The 22,635-nt window shown below is 38.1% G+C and overlaps 1 protein-coding gene across 7 annotated transcripts; it reads right to left on the bottom strand.

The window, feature by feature from the left end:
* Window positions 1-1,589: 1,589 nt before the first annotated feature.
* On the bottom strand, window positions 1,590-21,871 carry LOC131629977 (uncharacterized). Of its 7 annotated transcripts, none has more exons than XM_058900780.1 (11): window positions 20,844-21,871; window positions 19,770-20,046; window positions 19,427-19,612; window positions 18,039-18,191; window positions 15,599-16,054; window positions 6,797-9,067; window positions 6,184-6,338; window positions 5,935-6,090; window positions 3,692-3,923; window positions 2,939-3,246; window positions 1,590-2,352 (listed from the first exon to the last, which is right to left on the bottom strand). In XM_058900780.1, the coding sequence occupies exons 1-11, from the start codon at window positions 21,563-21,565 to the stop codon at window positions 2,052-2,054; spliced, it is 5,217 nt and encodes a 1,738-aa protein (XP_058756763.1). In that variant the 5' UTR covers window positions 21,566-21,871; the 3' UTR covers window positions 1,590-2,051. The 7 variants fall into 7 exon arrangements, 6 of the variants coding, with proteins under 6 accessions (XP_058756763.1, XP_058756760.1, XP_058756787.1 ...); XM_058900777.1 differs by having other exon boundaries at window positions 6,184-6,347; window positions 20,844-21,870; XM_058900804.1 differs by having other exon boundaries at window positions 6,184-6,347; window positions 19,770-20,008; window positions 20,844-20,983.
* Window positions 21,872-22,635: the final 764 nt, after the last annotated feature.

Here is a 22,635-nt window from a genome sequence, read left to right as displayed (position 1 = left end):
TCCTATCATACTCCGACAACCAAAAAATTGTGAAGCTCGAGTACAATTCACCTAACAAAGGGAAGATTGAGTTCAACAACTTTCAACTGAAGACAACATATTTAAGGGCTATGTAAAATACTTTCTCCATTACAAAATAAAATTTTTGATTAAGGTGAATGCGACAATTTCAAAATCCATCGAAGATATTTTAAAGATGTTAGAATGTCCACCTATATATGAAATGTAATGTTCAATTTATGTTAACGATTACATATGTAATATTTCATTTTTTATGTTATCAATGTTAATTTTATTTTTTATTATGCATTGCATCTTTTTGATTATGTGATTATTTCTACTTTAAAATTAATTCGAAAATACACCTTCATAATATTTACAAAGATACATTTCCGAAAATAAAATAGGCAAAAATCTAGGGTGTAACTCAAAGTCAACATGGATTGTGTGTGTTGAGAAAACGTCCAAAGATGTATCTCTAAAATCAAAAAGTATTTTAAATTTTTCACAAGAGTGTGGCAACAATGGACAAGGTGCCTTAAATATTCCCTAAAAGAAAGCCTTTAGGTTTATGATAAGTGAGCCTTAAATATTTCCTAACAGAAAGCCTTTAGGTTTATGATAAGGGTTTATGATAAGTGAGCATGCCCTTCCATGAAAGAATTCACACAAGCAAGTGGATATAGAAAAGAATTCACACAAGCAAGTGGATATAGAAAATTTTGACAATTATCTAGTTGCTCCTTAGGCTAGAATAACTAACATGTATTCTTATTGCTTCGAAAAACATTGAAATCACTTGTAATTTAATGTTACAATTTAACATTACATTATATCTTCACCTCTAAAAATGGAAAAGAAAATATATATAAAAAAAAAAAAGAAGTAAAACTTAAATAGATACCCACATACTCCCCCGTCCCAAATTATAAGAGAAATTCCCTTTTTACATTCATTGAATAATTAATGTATCAGGTCTATTTATAGACTACATACATTAATTATTCAATGAATCTAAAAAAAGAATTTCTCTTATAATTTGAGACAGAGGGAGTAACATTCTATACAGATTTGGCCCCTCTAAAACAACTCTTAATTTGTTACACATGGCAAAAGGACCACTTCCAAGCCATGAGTTTAACATTCCAAACGATGTTGTTGATGTTCCATTCATCCTTCCGAAAGCACGCCCCGTTCCTAAGCAACCAAAGTGTCCATGTGGTAGCGAGCCACACCAAACCCAATTTACAATCTCTAACTTTGTGATTATGAAAGAATAAGTGTCATTCCATAAAATTCTGTAAACACTTTTCCTCCAACCTAACCCCTTTACCCACCCAAAAAACTATCTCAATCCTTATCTTTTTAACCACCCAACAATTGAAAAATTAATGATTCCTATCTTCCATATGAACATCACATAATATACACTTTAAATTATCATGAGTAAAAGACATACCTCTAAGCATCAAGAGGTCTTTTGTAGGAAGTCTATTATGAAAAAGTCTCCACCCAAAAGCCTTGATTTTATACGGCACATCCACTTTCCACAAAATATCAGCTATTGATTTATTTATCGACAATTAATATTATTTACTTCCCTCTCTAACGTAAATTATTCACTTCAGAGGAACCTTGTCCGTAACTTACAAAATTTCTACTGTACACTTTGACTAGCTAATAAACTAAGTACATATAAAGAAACCACATAATTATATACAAACCTATACCGTTCTACTTACAAAAAGGACCTTGTACATCATACCTTAAATATAAAACCCATGAAACCAGTGGTGCCAACCTCTCTACATGAAGATTTTGTATGATACTTGAGAGAACAGAAGCTTTCAATTTTCCAAAGTTTCACCTTTCTTTGTATACCTCAATTACTGTCTTCCCATTCTTTGCTCCCCGGTTGATATTACAAGAAAAACTTGTACTGTGTATAGTAGAATCAAAACAACCCACCAAAATACCAACTAATTCCTTGGCATATAAAAGTGTATCATTAAATTTATAACTGTGATTCTCTTGGCTGATGAACTTTTCACTCACTCCTGAGCTTCACTTTTTTGTGAAGTCTCTCTGGGGTAGAGAATGATTGCTAGTGATAAACAAAATACCAAACCAACTAAACCACTAAACGGTTGAAATGGGTGAGACCCAATTATCCAAAGAGGAATGTTTCCTTTATAATTATATGTTAAATAACCACCCTTTTGCAAGATAAAAGTGGACGCCAACATTCCCGCACGTAGCCCGATAGGGATAGAGAGGCTACCTCTATTTCTCTGTCGGGCACCTGACAAGGACAAAGATAAAAGCAAAAGTCCCGGTATTGATGATAGCGACCTGAAAACCCAAGCAAAAGAAAAGAAATTAGATTTCAAAATGATAGCGACCCGAACGTCTTACATATTTTCACCCCTAGAGGATTAGTAATGTGAGAACAGAGAGAAAACACATGCTCCCTAAGTGCATATCTCTTAAAAAGATATACAAATTTGGGTTAGTTAAGTCTCAAGAACTCTAAAATCAGAAAACCCCACTGCTCAAAAAGCGCTTACAAATGTACTTACATATCACTCACCAACAAGACTTAAATCATTACCACCTGGACCAACTGTCACTGTGTGCCAATCTAAGAAAATATTCCCTTCAATATATCTCATCTTAATCTTTCACTCTTTCTATTATTTTTACGCTCCTAAATTTACTCTTTAAAACACTTTATCCCTCCTGAATTTTTCATTGAAACAAACAAATGTACAAGTACAAAAAGAAAAACAGATGAAAAAACAAGAAATCAGATATTTTAACAAAAAAATCTTAGGGAAGAAAGGATTAAAAAAGGCAGTTCATTGTCCAGGAAAACCCCAAGTATCATGCATGCATAATACATGCATGAATAACAGGAAAAACTTAAGAGAAGACAAACCTCTGCAAGAAAGAAAATGCTAGCCCTGAAATTATGATTCCACGGAGATATCCAAGATCAACTGCAATTTCCTGGGGCAACCATGACCTGAAAAGCAATTCTTCTACCAATGAAATAGCACTTGCCATTGCAGTTCCTTGAAAAATTAGCAGACCCATTTGTCCACACACTTTTAGCCAAGCCATTATATCTAAAGAAGGTGGAATATGAGGCCAAGAGAAACTTGCACAACCAAGAAATGCATTCACGGCATGGATTGAAAAAATGAACATGACTCCACCGACCAAGCCTTTCAAAAATTCAACTAACTGCAACAAGGATCCAATATTAACTTATCTTTCATGAATCAACAAGTATTGCAGGAGATCAATATACTCACTAAGGATTTCACACTTTCCTGAAGCTCTCATCACCCATCCCCAAACATAAACTCTTAGAATGTGTGGGTTAGGCCCAACTCATCCCTACAAAACTAGGTTGGAAGGTGAGGGTTGCCTAAACTTTATAAACACTACGAGTGTCATGTATCTAAGCAATGTGGGACTAAAAACACCCCCTTCAAACTCATCAAATGAAGGTGTTGGAGACTGCAATGAAGACAAGTCAAATGTAGGGACGGACCGCAATGAAGGTAGAATTTCCCATTACAGTGACAAATTTACAAAAAAAAAAAGATGACATTAGACAACTTTAAAGAAATATATCCAAAATAATCTCCATTATATTCTATTGAAACTACTGTCGAAGAATTACCTTTTGTGAAGTCAAGTCTAACCCATACTCCTCAAATGCATTTTCATATCCACGAATTCTTTTCCCCCATAGCATTACAAGTATCATTATAGCAATGTACAAGCCAATAATGCAGGCACATTCGGCTATTATGGAAGGATTGTTTGTCGTCCAACCCTGAACAATTGTAGGGAGGAACGGAATAGCAACAGGAGACCATAAAACAAGTATCATGCCAGCAAACCCAAAGATCCTAGACAAGGAAAAACAGTGCAGTTTGAAAAGATGTAATTCACACACCAGATGTACAAATCTAGGTAAGATATACATCGGCAATCATGTGTGTATATGGAAAAATCACCATTTAATGTTTACATGGGAATATCTAGATTCTAGAGTAAAAAATTCAAGCCTTCATTTTGTGATATCACATATAGAGCAGGCAGAGTTCCTGTGAAAGACCATTTACTATTTAATCATGTTAACCAATCCAACAATAGAATGAAATTTTTATGATGGCACATATCTTTCAGCTTCAAATATATACAAATTTAGTTTTCACTGTATATAATGATGACTTTCCTAAAATACCCCACAATTAATGTAAATTTTATTTTCTAACTTATCATTTATTCCCACGGAACAATTCTCATTGAAGACACTTTTGAGAATGGAATTTTCTATAAGACGATTAATTACACTAAACTAATTTTCTTAATGAGTGTGAAATTAGTTACTTTTGCATATAATCTAGACCGCAGGGAATACACACAAGTAAATGTCCATTATTAGATAACAGCCCACAAATTTCTAAATTATTTGAAATTGATTGATGTTTATTTAATTGATTTACTGAAAGAGCTCAATTATGGTGCACAAATAGACCTCTCATGATTGAGGGCACAATATTTGTTATTGCATGAAGTTGATGTTAAGTTACCAACCATGTCTTCGTTGTTCCACATTAAAAACAAATGTGCTGAAGTATCGATGCTTGTGTTTATAAGAAGAAAAAAAAAGTATTAATACTTAACTAAAAGGAAAAAAAAAAAAAAGGCCCCAGTTTATTGTTTGAATGTAGTTCAACAGAGCCTTATCTTAAGCCTCTTCACTGAACCTTGTAAATTTGCAAATTTTAAGAAAGAATAAAATTTATTCTCTTACTCACTATTGTGCCATATATAGCAAACTTAAATTTTGGATTGGGATTAACTCGTTTTACAAAATCGGCTTGCAAGATGAGAGATGTCTCCCACTTCTATGCAAATTTTCAGACATATCTCATCTGATGTGGAACTCTCGATACACAGTCCCTTACCCTCAAGACTGGACAACTAGAGCATGACTCGAATGGCCCGATAGCAGGTGGCCCAACAAAACAGATATTGGATAGGCTTTGATACCATTCAAAACTTGGATTGGGCCTAACTCAACCTTATAAAACCAACTTGCAAGATGAGCAATGTTTTCAACTTATACACACATTTTCGGGCCATCTCATCCGTTGAACTCTCAACAACTAGGATTTATAGCCATAGTTGATTAAGATGAAATTACCAATATATCCCGAATTCGAAAGATAAAGGAGTAAAATGAGGGATAAGAAATGGTCTTCGTATCACAATCTGAATTGTTGAATTCAGATTTTATTCTAACTTACTAATCTTCTTACAAAAACTAATGGGTTAATAGGCATTTACACCCCTGTAATGTTAGCGAATTTTGCTTTTCCCCCCTCCGTTGTCAAAGGCAGGTTTTGGCAACGGTTTTTCAAAAAAAATCGTTGCCAAAACCTGCCTTTAGCAACAGAGGGGGGAAAAGCAAAATTCGCTAACATTACAGGGGTGTAAATGCCTATTAACCCAAAACTAATAGTTAATTCCTAACAAACATCAACATTCATAAATCATCCTAATAAACCTAGAGGATTGAACTTCCCTCACAGCAGTCAAGAAATTCTACAAATGAGAAAAACTGCCAAATAGACACGGATATTAGTTTTTATTTAAAAAGATCATGCAGCAATGGTGATAGAAAAATCAATAGATTTACTAACTTAAAAGAAGTCAGTAGATTTTCCAAAACACAGTTTTAAAAAAATAATACTGTTGGCTCTCAGCTAGAAGTCAAAACTAGCAATTAATTATGATGAACTTAATCCAAATTAACACGGTTTCTGTTTTCTACCAGGTATTTCCAAATTGGAAGGCAGAAGCAGTGCAGGAAAGCAGAGAATGGAATGAACATTCAGTAGTTCAAGTTACCTCTGAAACAACGGACGCTCAGAAAAATGAAAGACTGAGATAAGCTTGTCTGTCAAACTCATTGCACCGCGGATACCACCCCATAGCAAAGCAAATTTCCCAACTAGCCTCAACAAGCCACCTCTCTGTCCTAAATCAGCTAGCATTGTAACCAGTCTGATCATAAAGGGAAGCTGAGGGTCAAATTATTAAAACAGAAAAAGAACAGTGGAGTGTTTGTATAGTGGTAATATACGTGTTCTGTCTGACCTATCTTGATCCACTCCACCATCTTCCTTGGTAGGTACAACTGGACTAGCAACCGACATGGCTTTCTCAGCAAGGCTTGAGATTATGCTACTTTGATTATCAGAGACTTTCTCTTTGAGCTCTTCTGGCTTCTTTTGGTGATTTTCATTTCCTCCCTGTGAATCCTAGAATAGAGCAATTAAAGCTAAAAAAACCCAGACACTTTTCTTTACTAGTAACTGGTAGTTAAATTTGAAAGTAGTAAATAGATATTTCTCCCTATGTTTGACCACTTTCTATTCTCGCTGTTTTACACAACTTAAGCCAGTCAGTTATCAACTTGATTCTTTCAGTTTATAATTACTGACTGAGAAAAATCATTAATCAGAACAACCACAGTTGAATAGATTGCAATTAAGATGATATATGAGAAACTAGACATGTTTAGGTCAATTTTAAATCAATTTTTTTAAAGGAATATCCAATGGATCGTGACATACCTCAGTACCAAACCTATATCTAGACAGCGGTTTAGTAACCAAGTGATAAATAGAACTCTTGATCCCTATCTTGTATAGAGGTATTAACTGTAGAGAGCAATGAAAGTTTATGAAGAGACTGAGAAAAAAAATACCTCCTGTTGCATGAATAAAGTAGAAGCCCCAATAGCAGCTGTAACAGCACCAACCATGTAAGTATTTTTGTTTGAATCTTCTAATTCAGTTTCCACAAACTCTCTCTTGATGGGATGGTCCAAACTGGTTTTCTCACCTGGTACTTGACCTGCCTCTGTTGCATCATCAATGACATAATTCTTTCGACCAGGTTTCTCCTCATCACCAAGGGCATGAGATCTTCCCTGGCCATTTTCTTGATGTAGAGCTACATCAAAATATTTCCTCAGGGAAGCCAAGATGGATCCAACAATAACACCAACAGGCACAACTTTTCTTAGGCAGCTTGTTTGCTGAACAGAGGATGAAATTGCCCTAATGATATGTTCCCCGTCAAGAGTGCCAACCTTTCCTACAGCACCCTCAACATCATGGCCTTGACTTTCGGAATAGACTAGTTGCCCCTTGCTAGTTCCAACAGCTAGTGAAACCGTATTTGCCACATGTTCCATATCTCTTGTAAGCTTTGGCTTCATTTCTATCATTTCTGCATCATTCAGCTTGCGACCAACTTCTATCTTCAAAGAATCTAGTACTTTGTTTTTCACAAATTGGATAGACTCTTTTGACCTGTCATCGCCAGTATGAATCATTAAGTTCTCAGTGTCTGTAGCGATGAACTCTCTAACCGGTTCTTGTTGCTTTTCTGCATCTAATATCACATATGGTGGTTCAATACACTCTTTTTCATCAAAAGATTTTGTAGATGAGTGGGATTTCATCTTGCTCCCAACCTCCTTATACATTTCAGCATCAGCAGAAGCAATTTCCACTTTTTGTGGTTGTTCAAAGAGTTTCTGACTTTCTGGGAAATAATCAAGAAATAATGCAGTAGTTGTCTCTAAATCAAGTGATTTGGCACGAATCTCTGAAACAAGATATTTGCGGAGGTAATTTTTGTACGGAGAGTTCCCATATCCATATGAACCTCCAGCTATGAAGTCTGGCATCCTATTTACATGTCCGTGTCCATCCCATTCATCAAAGAGAGGTCTTTTATCAATCAGTTGACTATTTGTATTACTAGGCTTCTTAACTGGGTGATCATTAGAGTAACAATTTTGAGAATCACACACGCTGCTTCCGTTAGTCATGCTGAGGGTTTTTAGTTGTTCTTCCGTATGACAAGAATCAATGCTCAAGGACATGCCATCATGGTGATTATCTAGAGAAGGATTTCCGGATATGTTGGAATCATTGCTCTGGCTATTACTTTTTTGTTGTTCATCTAGCTTGTGTTCAATAGCTTTTCCATCCTTGACTTCAGCTTCATTATCTGAGTTCTTCTCAAGCTGAGATAGCATATTTTCTATCACACCAAAAACACTGTTAACAGCCATTTGGGTCGAATCATCCATCCCTGTTAAGGTTTCAAATGCTTGAGAAACGTTTAAGCCAGGGGCCCCGGGAGCTGAACTGGAAGAGTCAGTTTGGGGTGAAGTTTGCTGTATATCCTGAATATCTTTATTTTCAACACCATTATCTTCTCTTTCCACTGCCTGGTGCTCAGAGGATATCGGAGGAGAAGGTTCTTCTTTTGCATCAGTCGATGCTGTTTTACTTTGATCATTAGAGAAATCTTGATTTTTCTGGTCAACCTTCGGGATATTATTTTCCTCTGTTTCTGTTTGAGCTATTCCACTGTTTTGGTTTTTCTGTTCAGTAACAGCTTCTGCTTCAGAGACGCCTGCCACCTCAGGATGGTTGAGAGTATTCGATTCAGAACCTGTTTCTAAACCCTTCTCGCTATGATCCATATCAGGAACAACCTTTCCTTTTAAATCCTCCTTTGTATCATTATTTTCTCTAAACTCGCCATTTTCCTTCGAAGAACTGGAAGAACCAACTTCATTGTTTGACTCTTGAGATTGAGCTGAACTTGTAGAATGAGATTGAGATTCTGCCTCTATTCCTTCTGCAGGCTCACCCATGTCACTTGCAACTTTATCAGAGCCATCTATAGAACTACTAGTATTTTTCCTCTGATTTGAAGAGGACTGATCTTTCCTAACTTCTGCACTTGATGCTTCTGTTAACTTTTCTTCGTTCTTGTGCCCCGGTGATGAATCAGGAGACTGAGCAATGCTGAGAACTTTATCAAACTTCAAGTCAGAGCCTCGTGCCTGCAAAATTCCAGCAACGGCCTCTTTTAACTTTCCACGAACATCTTCCGGAACAGCGCCTTCCAAAGCATTCATGAGAGTCTCACCCCGACCCACAGCAGCTAATACCTGGAAATTTTGTTTCAAGTGTCACTGCAATTACAAAATTTTAACACTAACCCAGAATTTAGACAAACCATTACACATTTGACACGATATTAAAAAAAATACAGAAAATCAAGTGACCTGTGCCAAATATGAGGATAAATAAGACATTCTTCTAAAAAAAATGCAAAGTCATTGAGAATTCATGTAGCACAATCACACACATTGTAGAAGACAAAAACTAAAAAGCTAGCGTATAAACAAAAGAACTTATTCCTATTGATTCTGAACTCAACAATATTTAATATTTATAAAAGAACAAAAATAAAGATATACAAAACAAGTGAGGAAAAAACGTGTCACATTCTCCTAGATCGACTCCTAGAGTACCAAGGTTTTTTGAGAAAAAATGATTGCTTAACACAAATTAACCAAGTTATCCAAAACTATCTGTTATCTTTAAATGAATTGCTGAGTATAAGAACATTGATAAAAAAAAATCTTTGCCTTAAAACCTTCATCTGTAAGGTTAACATTTCAATAAACCAGGCATCTTAATCCAATTATTTATTTGCATTGTGATTTAAACTAAAAGATAGAGTCCATATGATAGAATTAGGTAAAGAGAGAGAATGAAAAGAAACTCTCATTGTATTATATGATTAACAGTAATACAAGAGGCTACTATATATAGCCAAGTGATACAAAACAGAAAAGGTGTGAGGCGCATAACAAGCTAACAGCACACCACTAACAAACCTGACAGCTCAGCATAACAGAATAGAAAGATAAAATGAAGGGCATATTAGTAAACTACTCTATTAGTCCCCCTTAGAAGCTGATGGCAGACTTGTCAAAGCAGCCTTATCATACACACGCAACTTGGAACGAAGAGGAACAAACTTGGCAGCAGAGAGGGGCTTAGTGAGAATGTCAGCCCATTGATCTTGAGCTGGTACATGAACAACAGTCAGACTTTTGCTGAGTACTTTCTCTCGCAGAAAGAAAATATCAAGCTCCATATGCTTAGTCCTGTTGTGAAGAATAGGATTGTGAGCCAAAGTAACAGTGCTCAAGTTATCACACAAGATCTTAGGAACTTGAGAGGAATAATGGAGTTCCTTAAGCAAGGACTGAATCCAAATGAGTTCAGCAGCTAGCTGTGATATTCCGCTTCAGCACTGGACCTTGCAACAAGCTGTTGCTTCTTGGACCACCAGGAAACAACATTAGGCCCAAGATATATGCAGGCCCCTGAAGTAGATCTCCGGTCATCAGGGTCTGATGCCCAGTCTGCATCACAGAACCCTAGCAACTGCATTGGTTGCTGAATAGGAGCAGGCTGAAGGAGAAGACCATGGTGCAGAGTACCACTTAGGTACCTTAAGATTCTTTTAACAGCCTTCCAATGATCCTCTAAAGGATTGGACAAAAACTGACAGACTTTGTTGACTGAAAAAGAGATCTCTGGCCTAGTTAAGGTAGCATATTGAAGGGCACCAACCACAGACCGAAACTGAGTAGGGTCATCAACCGCAGCAGACCCAACCTTGGACAATTTGCTGCTAGAGATCATGGGAGTAGACATGCCATTGGCATTCAACATATTAAGCCTTGAAAGCAAATCTGTGATGTACTTAGTCTGAGATAAGAGAAGAGAACCATTAGGGAGATGAGTCACTTGAATCCCTAGAAAATAATCAAGTTGTCCCAGCTGTTTGAGAGAGAATGAATTATTGAGATGCTTGATCAAGGAAGCTATAAAAGGAGCAGAACTACCCGTGATGATTATATCATCAACATAGACCAGAATTAGAATCTGAAGTTTACCTTGATGCAACAAAAACAAGCTAGGATCACATCTACTAGCCTTAAACCCGAGTTGAACCAAGGCACACTTTAGCTTATCAAACCAGGCCCTAGGAGCCTGTTTTAAACCATAAATAGCCTTATTTAACTTGCAAACAAGAGTTCTGTCAGCAACTTCAAAGCCAGGGGGCTGTTGCATAAAGACTTCTTCTTCAAGAGTGCCATTGAGGAAGGCATTGTTAACATCAATCTGCTGCAATGGCCACCTGTTTGTAACAGCAATAGAAAGAACAATTCTCACAGTGACAGGTTTAATGACAGGAGAAAAAGTCTCTTGAAAATCATTACCAGCCTTTTGATGGAACCCTTTAGCCACTAATCTGGCTTTATACCTGTTTATGGAACCATCAGGATTCTCCTTAGTCCTGAACACCCACTTACATCCAATAGGCTTCCTTCCAGCAGGAGCTTTCACCAAAGTCCAGGTCTGATTTCTCAGCAGTGCCCGATGTTCTTCCTTCATGGCCTGAAACCAGTTAGGAGCAGCCAAGGCTTGCTCAACAGATGTAGGTTCAAGGTGGGCTATTAATAGAGTAGGGTGAAGTCTAGGAAGGGTGATTCCTCTTTTGGCTCTAGTTTGCATAGGGTGGATGTTTTGAGGGTGAATGGAAGGTAAAGCTGTGGCAGCAGGGTGGGAAATAGGACTAGGGCCAGGGGAGGGACCAACTGAAGGAGAGGAATATGAAGAGGAGGGAGAAAGAGTGCTAGCTTCAGCTGGATCAGAGAGAATGAGGGCAGGAGAGGAAGAAGGAGAAGAGGTAATGGGAATGGCAGTGAGAGGTTGAGGGATAGGTTGCTGACCAGAAGAATAAGAGTTGTTAGAGGGAGCAGCAGAGGAAGAGGAAGAAGAGATTGGAGAAAAATTAGGAATAGTGGGACTGCTAAGTTGAGGAAAAGCAGAATTTGAGGAAGAAGAAGGCATAGAAGACAGATTAGAAGTAGAGGGAGCAGAGGGAACAGGAGGAAAACTGAGAGAGGGAGAGGAAGAGGATGGAGTGTTAGGAAGAGAGACGGATTTTGAAGAAGAAACCAAGGTGGAATAAGGAAAATTTGCTTCATTAAAAACAACATCCTTGGAAATAAAAATGCGACCATCTGAAGCAAGGCATTTATAGCCTTTGTGAGAGGTAGAGTATCCAAGGAAAATGCACAGTTGAGATCTAAAATCAAGTTTATGAGAATTATAGGGACGAAGAAAAGGATAACATGCACAGCCAAAGACTTTAAGGGTAGTATAGTCAGGGTTTTTGTGAAGTAATTTAAAATAAGGTGAGACATTGTCAAGTATAGGTGTAGGAAGTCTGTTAATGAGATATGCAGCTGTGACAAAGGCATGATCCCAGAATTTTAAGGGAAGGGTGGACTGAGCAAGGAGTGTGAGACCAGTCTCAACAATGTGCCTGTGCTTACGTTCAACAAGGCCATTTTGGTGATGTGTATGGGGACAAGTGAATCTGTGAACAATCCCTAAATCTGTGAGATATTTGGTAAGAGGCCTAAACTCACCTCCCCCATCAGTTTGGACACATTTAATGGGACAATTGAACTGAAGTTCAACCATTTTCTTAAACTGAAGAAACTGAACCATGGTGTCAGACTTAAGTTTGAGAGGAAAAACCCAAACAAACCTAGAGAAGGCTTCAATACAGGTTAGGAAATAGGTATAACCACTGGAAGATTGCATAGGGGCAGGACCCCAGAGATCACATACAACCAGCTCAAAAGGATGAGAGTAAACTGTGGTAGATAAAGAAGAAGGAAGTCTATGAGACTTGCCAATGCAGCAAGCATGACATAACTCAGCAGGGGGTTTAGATGGAAAGGACTGATTACACAGTTTGAAGATTTCAGTGAGGGCATGATGATTGGGGTGTCCCAGCCTAGTATGCCAAAGCACATATTTATTGGATGCAATAGAATTTGCAGCATTAAAGTGTGAGGAAGGTAAAACAGTACTGACATAGTTTAGAGCAGGATTGAAAAAGGTACTTGTAACATTATAATTGCAAGATTCATTACAAGAAGACAAAGGATTTATAGTATGATTTGCAACAGATTCAGTACACTGAGATATAGAATCTATAACATCTGTCCTATAGGAAGTATTACAATTGTATGCTGCAGGATAACTATGACTAGAACTATAAGAGGAAGAAGACTTGGACAACGGAGGAGCAGCTGGATTGGAGAATTTATAGAGGCCATCAGCACCAACAAGACCACTGAGTAAGACTTCAGAAGTAGCCTGAGATTTGACAACACAAAACTTAGGATGAAATTCAAAAAATACAGAATTATCTTGAGCAAATTTGCTCACACTCATAAGGTTTTTGGTGATGTGAGGGACATGTAAGAGATTGTTAAGAGTGAGAGATAGATGAGGTTTGTGAGGTAAGGGAAAAGACATAGAACCTACAGAGTTGATGGACAAACCTTGGCCGTTACCTATGAAAACTTGTTCAGTTCCAGGCACGGAGGCAGAGTCAGACACATTAGAGGCATCAGGAGTAACATGATGAGAAGCTCCTGAGTCAGGATACCACCACTGATTTGCACTGCTAGCTTCAGTACCTGCATAAAAGGCTTGTGGTGCAGAAGATCTGGGAGGTGCAGCTCTGGGAGAAGCATAAGCAAGCTGCACAGGATAAACAGCACGAGGAGCCACGTGAAAAGGATTGAAGGGAGCTCGATGATGTGGATAACTAGCACCACTGGAATTGGCATAACGATAGTAGCATACTGAAGCATCATGACCAGGTTTGTGACAAATCTGACACGGTGATTTCCCAAAACGACCTCCTCCACGACCAAAACGACCACCACCGCGACCAGAACGACCACCACGTGCACCATAGGAATGATTTTCAGCATTAGCGGTGACGTGACTCGTTCCTTGAGGAAACGCCTCGGAGACGACTTGATCAGAAGCGACTGGAGTAGGAGAAGGTGTTGCTTGAGTGAGATTGACCGTCGCCGTCGCCGGTTCTGTAATCGCAGCTTTGCGATGCTTCTCCAATCGCGACTCATGAGCAAGCAAGGAAGACTCCAACTCTTCCAAGGAGCTAACGTCATCTTTGCTGTTAACGGCGGCGACAATAGAATCATAACCCTCAGGTAACGAATCGAGAACAATCTCAATTAGGTTACGAAGAGGAACGGGATCACCGATGGAGGTTAGCGACTCACTGATGTCACGTGAACGCGTCATAAGCTCAGTAATCGTTAGTGAACCCTTCGTAAGACGCCGGAGTTCTGAACGAAGTTGACGAGCCTTGGTGGAGAGAAGAACATCAAAGTAGCGATGAACTTCTGTCCACACCTGCCACGCATGCTTGCAGTCAACGAGCTTAGGAAGGAGAGCATCGGAGATGGTAGAGAGAAGCCAGGTGCAGATGAGAGCATCCTGCTGTTCCCACTCAAGAAACGCACTGTGAGATGCAGGATCTGAGGGAGACGGTGGCGGAATCACCGGAACAGTGACAAAGCGTTGAAGACGATGACCACGGTCGACGCCATCAATCTGCTGCTTCCACTGTTTGAAGTTCTTGTCGTCAAGCTTAACAGAAATTAGGTGAGAAAGTTTCACCTGAGAGGAAGGGAATAAAGGTTCCATGGATCGGAAAAAAAATTTAAGCTCTGTATACCATGATAGAATTAGGTAAAGAGAGAGAATGAAAAGAAACTCTCATTGTATTATATGATTAACAGTAATACAAGAGGCTACTATATATAGCCAAGTGATACAAAACAGAAAAGGTGTGAGGCGCATAACAAGCTAACAGCACACCACTAACAAACCTGACAGCTCAGCATAACAGAATAGAAAGATAAAATGAAGGGCATATTAGTAAACTACTCTATTACCATATTACAAATATTTCATTGCAAATAACAACAGAATACCATACTGACAAAGTATATAAAAATAATTCAGAAAATAAGCATAATTAAAGTTCACAGAAGATTCACCAAATATTCACGAGTAAATGAAAAATAAATAAACAGTATGAAGGATCACAATTAAGACCTGAATAATATAACAATTCAATACGTTAAAAAAGAAATTTTCTAACATATGATGGATGTAGAGACATGTATTGCAATTATCTTCAGAAAATAAATATAGAACAAAGTCATACATATTGTTAAGAGTCCCACATCGGACAATATATGGCCTGAACATGTCCTTATAAGTGGGGGCAATCCTCACCCTACAAGCCGGTTTTGTAGGGTTGAGTTAGGCCCAACCACATTTCTTAACATGGTATCAAGAGCCTCGTTTAAGATCCGGTGGGCCACCTTCTATGGTTTCCGCTATCGGGCCACCCGTCATTTATTTCCACGCTCCAGTTGTCTGGTCCTGGGCGTGAGGGGGTGTGTTAAGAGTCCCACATCGGACAATATATGGCCTGAACATGTCCTTATAAGTGGGGGCAATCCTCACCCTACAAGCCGGTTTTGTAGGGTTGAGTTAGGCCTAACCACATTTCTTAACACATATATTGTTAAACATTAGTTAATTCAGGTAAGTTTAGTTGTGAAGCTGATAGTAAGTTAGTTGTGATAGTTACAAAGTCATACATATACTATTAGCATGAAAGTCTAATACATTAATGATAGACAGAACTTACAAACAACCTCCAAACACAGAAATGACACCTAATAATAGAAAACTTTATGATCTACCTTTTTCTTCTGTTCTTCTGTAAGAGTACCAGGCATGGTAACATCAAGCATATTGGTTACTACTTGGGCTGTCTGCAGAACACTGCCTTGTTCACTATCCACTGATGCAGCATTCTCCTCTCCAATCAAATCTGTATCACTGGAGCTATTCTGCTGTGATGGGCCACTTTTTACCTGTAAGCTCACATCTCTATGTTCAATGTTCTGTTGTAGATCTTGTTGGAGCCTAAAGTTGAGGCCAGCATCATTCTTACTTTCTTCAAGTAAGCCTTTAGTAGGGTCACTAGAATTCCCATTATATGGATCTGACCCCGACAATTTTCCGACTTTTGAACTCTTATCTGTCCTTACTTCCTCCACAACAGCTAATCCTTTAGAGGGATTTATTGTAACATCAATATCTGTCAGAAGAGGATGACGTCCCTTTAAGAGTCCCAGCTCCACTGCTGTGAGCCACTGCATATTCATACCAAAATAGCACATGTAAAATATACCCAAACCTCACAAAACTCTACAAAAGGAAAAAGAAAGTCAAATGATCCTCCAATTCATTAAAAATATCCAAGTACACATTAAGAAATATCAAAGTATACATTGAGATATCATCAAAGAATATGACAATATTTGTACTTGGATGCCAGGCATCAATAAATACGAGATACAGCTACAACACATATAGCGGAAGAAGATTAAAGATAGTAGATTCCGTGTGATTCAAATCTTGTCACAATCACCTGTGCAGTTTAACTAAAGAATCAAGCATAAAAGTTATGGAACAATTGAGGGAATGAACAAGCTGACAGATGGAGATCCAATTAACAGGGCAGCCCTGTTCAAATAAGACAGAATGACAAAGGAGAAGCTTGTTAACTTGTGGTTTTAGACACATCAGCAAGCGTAATATGGTGTGGTGTTGTAGGAGATAGTAATTTAGAGAAAATAGAAGGAATGTTATCTGTGGGATCAAAGTTGCTAGATTCCAAAATAGAAAATCCAACATGAGTAGAATGAGAAAGACCAGATACATGATTACCGATGCCAACATATTAGCAGTAGTAGCTAAGGAAGAGGTTTGCTAGGCCGCTTCAAGTTCAGGATACTTTATACATAGCCATGAGGGAAAACACCAAAACAAAGACTCCAACAAGCTAGGGAAAACCAAATCCAATCACACAAAAACAAGCAAAATAGAGCTAAACTGGAACCAGCAAAAAAAAAGCATACAAATACTCCAATAAACAAAGGAACTTGGTGCAAAACACAAGTCCTGCATCTCAAAATCTTTTAAATTTTCCCTCGTTATGTCACTAAGTTAAACCTCTTAATGAAAATGTGTATAAGATGAAAGGGCAAAATTGATTATATCAGTTATAGGAAAATTACTGCCAATTATGAGGCAGTTACTTTATGGGATGATGACCGCTAGTTATGGTAGGAGCAGTAATTAATTATAGGGTCATGCTAACGAGTGCCCCAGGGGCACTGGTTAAGGATTCCAAATATAGAAAATATTCTTTAAATAAATCAATTATTTAAACTTTCAATGCATTGAATATAAGTGTTTTTAAGAAAAACACACCTTTTATTTCTTACAATAGTCAATTATTTTAATTTTCACTACATTTATTAAAAGTATTTAATAAGCATAATATACCATTTTAAACTCTTAACCAGTGCCCCTGGGGCACTCGTTAGCATTACCCTTAATTATATTATTATTTAGGTCTATTCAGTTCTGGACGGCATGCAGTTATAAAAGTGAGAGACACTGAACCTAGAGAGTTCATCGAAGGAATTATTGAGTGGTTAGGGAGAGAGACATTTGGGAAGGGGAGAGGTCAAGCTCCGAATCTTGGTGTGTTTGTGTCCTATTATTTTATACTATTTCTTATAACTATTGTAATCTATCTCTCTCTCAATTCATCACGTGTTTCAAATATTTCCACATCTTGTTTAATTATATCTCTTATCTCTTATGCATGGATTAAATATAAAAACAAATCTGTTTATGCTACAGTCATTAAAAAAATATGTAGCAAGTTAACCCTAGCAGCAAGCATGTTCGCCACTTTTGGAGGGCACATCCCAATACAATGCAAGCTGATGATCACGGACTGAAAATCATTGATATTCAACATTTCTTGTACTAAAATGGGTGGTGCTTTCCATGGGACATAGTTTTTAATGGCTGAACCAGTCAGGTCACTAAAACACATGGAAATTTCAGCTTCTTCTTAACCCAACAAGTCCTGTTGACTTGACTGGTTGTATAACCTAACATTCAGCTGGTTTGCTGGTCTATCTGCCCAGTCTAGTATTGTTTTCAGAACCTGTATATCAAATAATATACTCTTTACCTAGGCAAAGACTAGAAATCCCAACTTAGAGTGTAACATGAATAAGACAACATATTCATCCATGAATAGATAGAGATAGCTACCTCGACTGTTACAAGCTGACACCATGATAAAACAGATGTTTCAGTATCCGTAGCATTTGATGGTAAACAAGAACATAGGAGTAGGCTGGTGAATGGATTTTCTGCAATCAGATTCCGCGGAACAGAGAATACTGGAACCATCCCATTATCACTCTGAAAAAAAAAATTACCGACAGTAAGACTTCTGACATTTTATGCATCTGCATACATTCATATATGTGTATTAATAACTAGCAAATAATAAACAATTCAAAAAATGACACTTTTAATAAAACAACAATAAACCAATGAAGGCATATATATAACTACTCCCTGTTATGGATGAGCTAAAAAACATCAAGAACCGAGATTCATTGATTAATTATTGTTTGTAAGTACTGTCAAATCCACCAGTGAAGAGAAGGGACAAGGGAGCAAAACTGTTACCGTATATAACACAATGCTCACACTTGTCTTGTGCATACTGTTTTGGTTTAGATTGTATGGGTTTAAATCTCTGTATAGTCGTCTCAACATTCGTATGATGAAACTCACATTCCCAGATAAAGTTATTAGAGGTGTCATATACTCAATTTGGCACCAGGTGTCACACTCTATTCAAAAAGGGTGGCGAGGCATAACACTATGGTACATGGTGTGCGAAGGTCTGGCGTGCATAACACTGTGGCAGAGGGATTTTGTGTAGCAACAGTAGAAGCGAAATTGCAGAAAAATGGTGGAGGGATCGCACTGAAGAGCGTATAACAGATAGACAAACAAAAGGAAAAGTAAAAACTCCCTGGTTATTTGTGCGAAAAGGAAAATTTGCTCTCAGTTTTAGTCTGTTAGAGCCGTTTTGACCTTATTACTTCTGCAATCTCTACTATTTCGCAAGCTCTCCACTGTGAGGCTGCGAACTCTCCTCTCTGCGAACTTTGCTCGTTCAACTTCGGCGCAATCTTCTCTTCTTGTTTTTGCGTGATTACATCTATGCTTCTCCTCTGTAATGTGCGTGACCAGATCTCTTCTTCTCCCCTAAACTCAGAGCAGCGGCCATTACCTCTACCCACTTCACTGCTGAAGCATTTTGGGGGCCATCTACCATGCTATCCGTCATTGACTACATAGGTGTCAACAGGTTTTGTCCCTAATCATGTCCTCCATTTTTGGAAAATCACGATAAAAATGTGATTATTCCACATTTTTAATAGTGACAAAGTATCAAAACACAATTAAAAAGAGCTATCTAGTTTGTCGAGCATAATCAGAAGTATACTACTTACACCCAAAACAATCATCACCAAAGCAATAGAACACGTAATGAACTAATATTTAGCCAAATGCAAAAGATGCTATCTATCAAGAGGATTTATTAGATGAGATAGTGGCATAAAGAAATGCACAATTACCTGTATAAATAGGACAGGAATTTTAACATCCTTGATCATATTTCTTGAGCTAGATTTGCTATAAAAATCTTCTAAGTCTGCAAAGCCATATGATACCATGGATATTGCTTCTTCAAAATCACGTATGGATTTTGCCAGTAGAGCTTTTTCCACATCAAAGCCTTTTGTTTTGCCTTGGAATAGTGCCTACAGAAGTAGGGAGTTTTTAGTTAAGTCAGAACTAGTGATGTTAAGGGCTACTAGAAGAATAGAAAAGTGTCCAAATAAACTGATGGAGGTTGAATGGGATGCAGGCAAATGGCAAAGGGGGAAAAAAGATGGGTGAAAATTGAATGCAATTTACCTTATTGGTTTGTAGAATATCTACAAGCCCGCGAGTGAGTTTCTGATCAGTAACATGGTGATAAGGAAGGGTTCTTGTTACTTCGTCTAAATCAAAAGGATTGTCTATACATGTAGCAGCTGTCAGTGGTGTTTTTTCCCCAACCTCGGCCAGGTATTTTGACAGCATGTTTGCACCGTATCCCCAGCCAACACCCATTAAGGTAGTCCACGGCCTTGCTTTGTTGATATAAGTTATAGCTGTGCAGATATCATCGCTGTCAGCAGCAGTAAATAACCTACAGAAAATAAAGCTACCATTGTCTTATCTTTGCCATAAGTCTCTAATGAGAGAAAAAAGGTACTCTCAAGTCCCAGTCCATTAAAAGAAGTAACTAGCGTCCCGGTCCTAGGACTGAAGGAAGAAGACAAAGAGGAAGAAGGCATGGAGTTAAATAATCCTTTAGCAGAACTAGCAGCACACTGTCTGACATGCTCACTCCAACACTCTCGTCTCTACTATCAATTGAAATACATGAGTATTGCACTAGTTCACATGGGTTCCGTTTCAAACGTGGTGGACCTATTCTCAAAGTTCTGAGACTTATATGAATCCCAACCAGTCACAAAGAAAGGGTTGGAAATAGTGTCACAATATGTGTTGCTGACACTTCTCATAATCCATTGGTGGTTATATTGGATCAAATTGTGATACCAAAACAAAGTCAGCTCCCAGCCCCCAGAGATTACGACCCTAACGACAACCATCATTCTCACTCATAGGGAAATTTCCCATGTCTAACATCCACAACAAAACTGCTAAACTATGGCTATTAACTATTAAGTATTAACAATATTTAGTATCTAATGTCAAACAATACACTACAAGTCACTTCATCTTCCACTACACAGATCTCCGAAAGAACTAGCATATTGATTAGATAGGTGATCACATAGTCACATCACATTGATGCAATATACCATACCAATATCAACGAATAAGCAGTAAAATAGACTAAAATGTAAACAGTTATCCTAAGTTAATAGCAGCTAAATAATTTTAAGAAGATAGAGATCAACAAAAGTAATACAGTACCTTGGAGTGGTGAGTGGTGAAGAAGCACATCCTCTAGGGTTCATAACAACAGGGAAAAACCCTCTCTTAAGAGCTTCAACCACAAAAGACCTTACATTACCCTCCATGCTTCCTTCAGGAGTACCCGGAACAAGCAACAATGTCGAATCCAAACCACTTTCCTCTTCCAAATCCAATTCAACAGGCCAATCCAACGAAACCACACCTCCATCAGGCGTACTCAAACACACTCTCTGATAACTCAATTCATCTTCATCCAAATCAAAACCCTTCTCCCTCTTCTTCGCATTAACTTTCCCACTGTTAACCGTCACGTAATGCTTCTCCTCCTTCACTAACCTATCATTAACCTCGCCGCGGCTTTCCTTAAACGAAATCGAAGGACACCGAAGCATTACAAAACGGTTAAACGGCGTAGGGGATGCAAAGAGGATCCACTCTCCGTATTCTTCCCCGTCATCAGAATCGGAAATTCGATTCGATTTGAATCGGGAGAAGAAAAGCGCGGCGCCGGAGGATAAACCGAGAGCGGGAACGATGAATTCGAGCGAGTTAACGGAGGGACATTGAGAGATCAACGTGGTGAAGAGATTCTCAAACGGCGACGGTGACGGAAGTGGGAGAGAGGCTTCGATTTTGAGTCTGCGGCGTTTGTAGAGACGGAGTTGGCGGGAGGGGGAGGGTTTGGCGGGAAGAAAGGGAGTTAGGGTAACCGCTAACATGATTGGTTGTTGAAATTTGCATGAATGAATGGTGGTGAGAAAATAAGAGAATAAAGAGTGTGATCATGTGATGATGTATGATGATGGTGATGATGATGGTGATCGTGTATGGTTGTGGTGTACTGTACCGATTGGGGGAAAGTTCGAGGGTGGAAATTTGATTGTCGGTTAGTTTGAGAGGTTACGGCCTGTTCACGTTGCTGTCAGCGATATTGCTCCGGCTTGTTCTTTTTTGTTTGTGAGTTGATGTAAAAGGAGTGGTTGATTTGAATTTGAAAACTTGTTCCTTAAATTCATGATGAGTTAATCACCAATTTCCTTGTCCACATTATAATGGTTCACGAATCCAAAAAAAAAAATTTATAATGGACGGTCATTTTACTCTTGCTTAAAATTGAAGAGAACATCTTTTTAAAAGAATTCTCATATGTACTTTTATCATTTTATTGAGATGTTTTAAAAAAAAAAAAAATCTTATTTCAGTTTTTTTATTTCTCAATTTTATTTTATTTTAGAGATTTTCATTTTTTTTTTGTTTATAAGAAGGCCGAAGTCTAAAAAGAGAATCTACGACGAAATTAAGTGAGAAATCAGATTCTCAAACAGGTGTTAGTTGAAATTTTCGACAGAGTTAAAAAGTCCAGCAAAAGTCAATTGGCACGTAAAAAGTCAGCCTCAAGCGAATAGCCAGAATCGACGAAAAAAGACGTGGAATAGGAATCGACACCTTGGTTGTAGGAAGATGTGGACTTAGAATATTTTGAGATTAAAGATAGATAGGTCAACAGAGGTAGGTACCCGGATTAGGGCAGTTACCGCAAGCGCACAGTGTGTGTTAGTTAGAGAGAGAGAGAGAGAGAGAGGGAGAGAGAGAGAGGGCGCCAAAAATCAGTTACCAACTTGTACTATAAATAAAACTTTTGTAATTAGATTTAGGGGTGTTCAAACTTACTTTTAAACTCACATAAAACTCAAAGTACCCGATGAAGAACGAAATGAGTCTGAGGAGTGCAATGGATGTTTGAATCACCAACTTTCAATTAATGTCAAGTCTTCCATTTACATTTTCT

This window comes from Vicia villosa, linkage group LG1, assembly GCF_029867415.1.
Source record: "Vicia villosa cultivar HV-30 ecotype Madison, WI linkage group LG1, Vvil1.0, whole genome shotgun sequence".
NCBI lineage: Eukaryota > Viridiplantae > Streptophyta > Magnoliopsida > Fabales > Fabaceae > Vicia > Vicia villosa.
Note: the sequence above shows the minus strand (reverse complement) of the source record. Positions and strands in the feature narration are given on the sequence as shown.

What these genes read in the sequence shown, in the direction of transcription:
- LOC131629977 (XM_058900777.1), bottom strand. Translation starts at nt 21,565, where the DNA reads ATGTTAGCGGTTACCCTAACTCCCTTTCTTCCCGCCAAACCCTCCCCC. An exon ending in TCACCACTCACCACTCCAAG is followed by an intron (nt 20,047 to 20,843) that starts GTACTGTATTAC and finishes TATTTTCTGTAG; the next exon opens with GTTATTTACTGCTGCTGACA. An exon ending in TAGACTTGACTTCACAAAAG is followed by an intron (nt 3,247 to 3,691) that starts GTAATTCTTCGA and finishes TCCTTGTTGCAG; the next exon opens with TTAGTTGAATTTTTGAAAGG.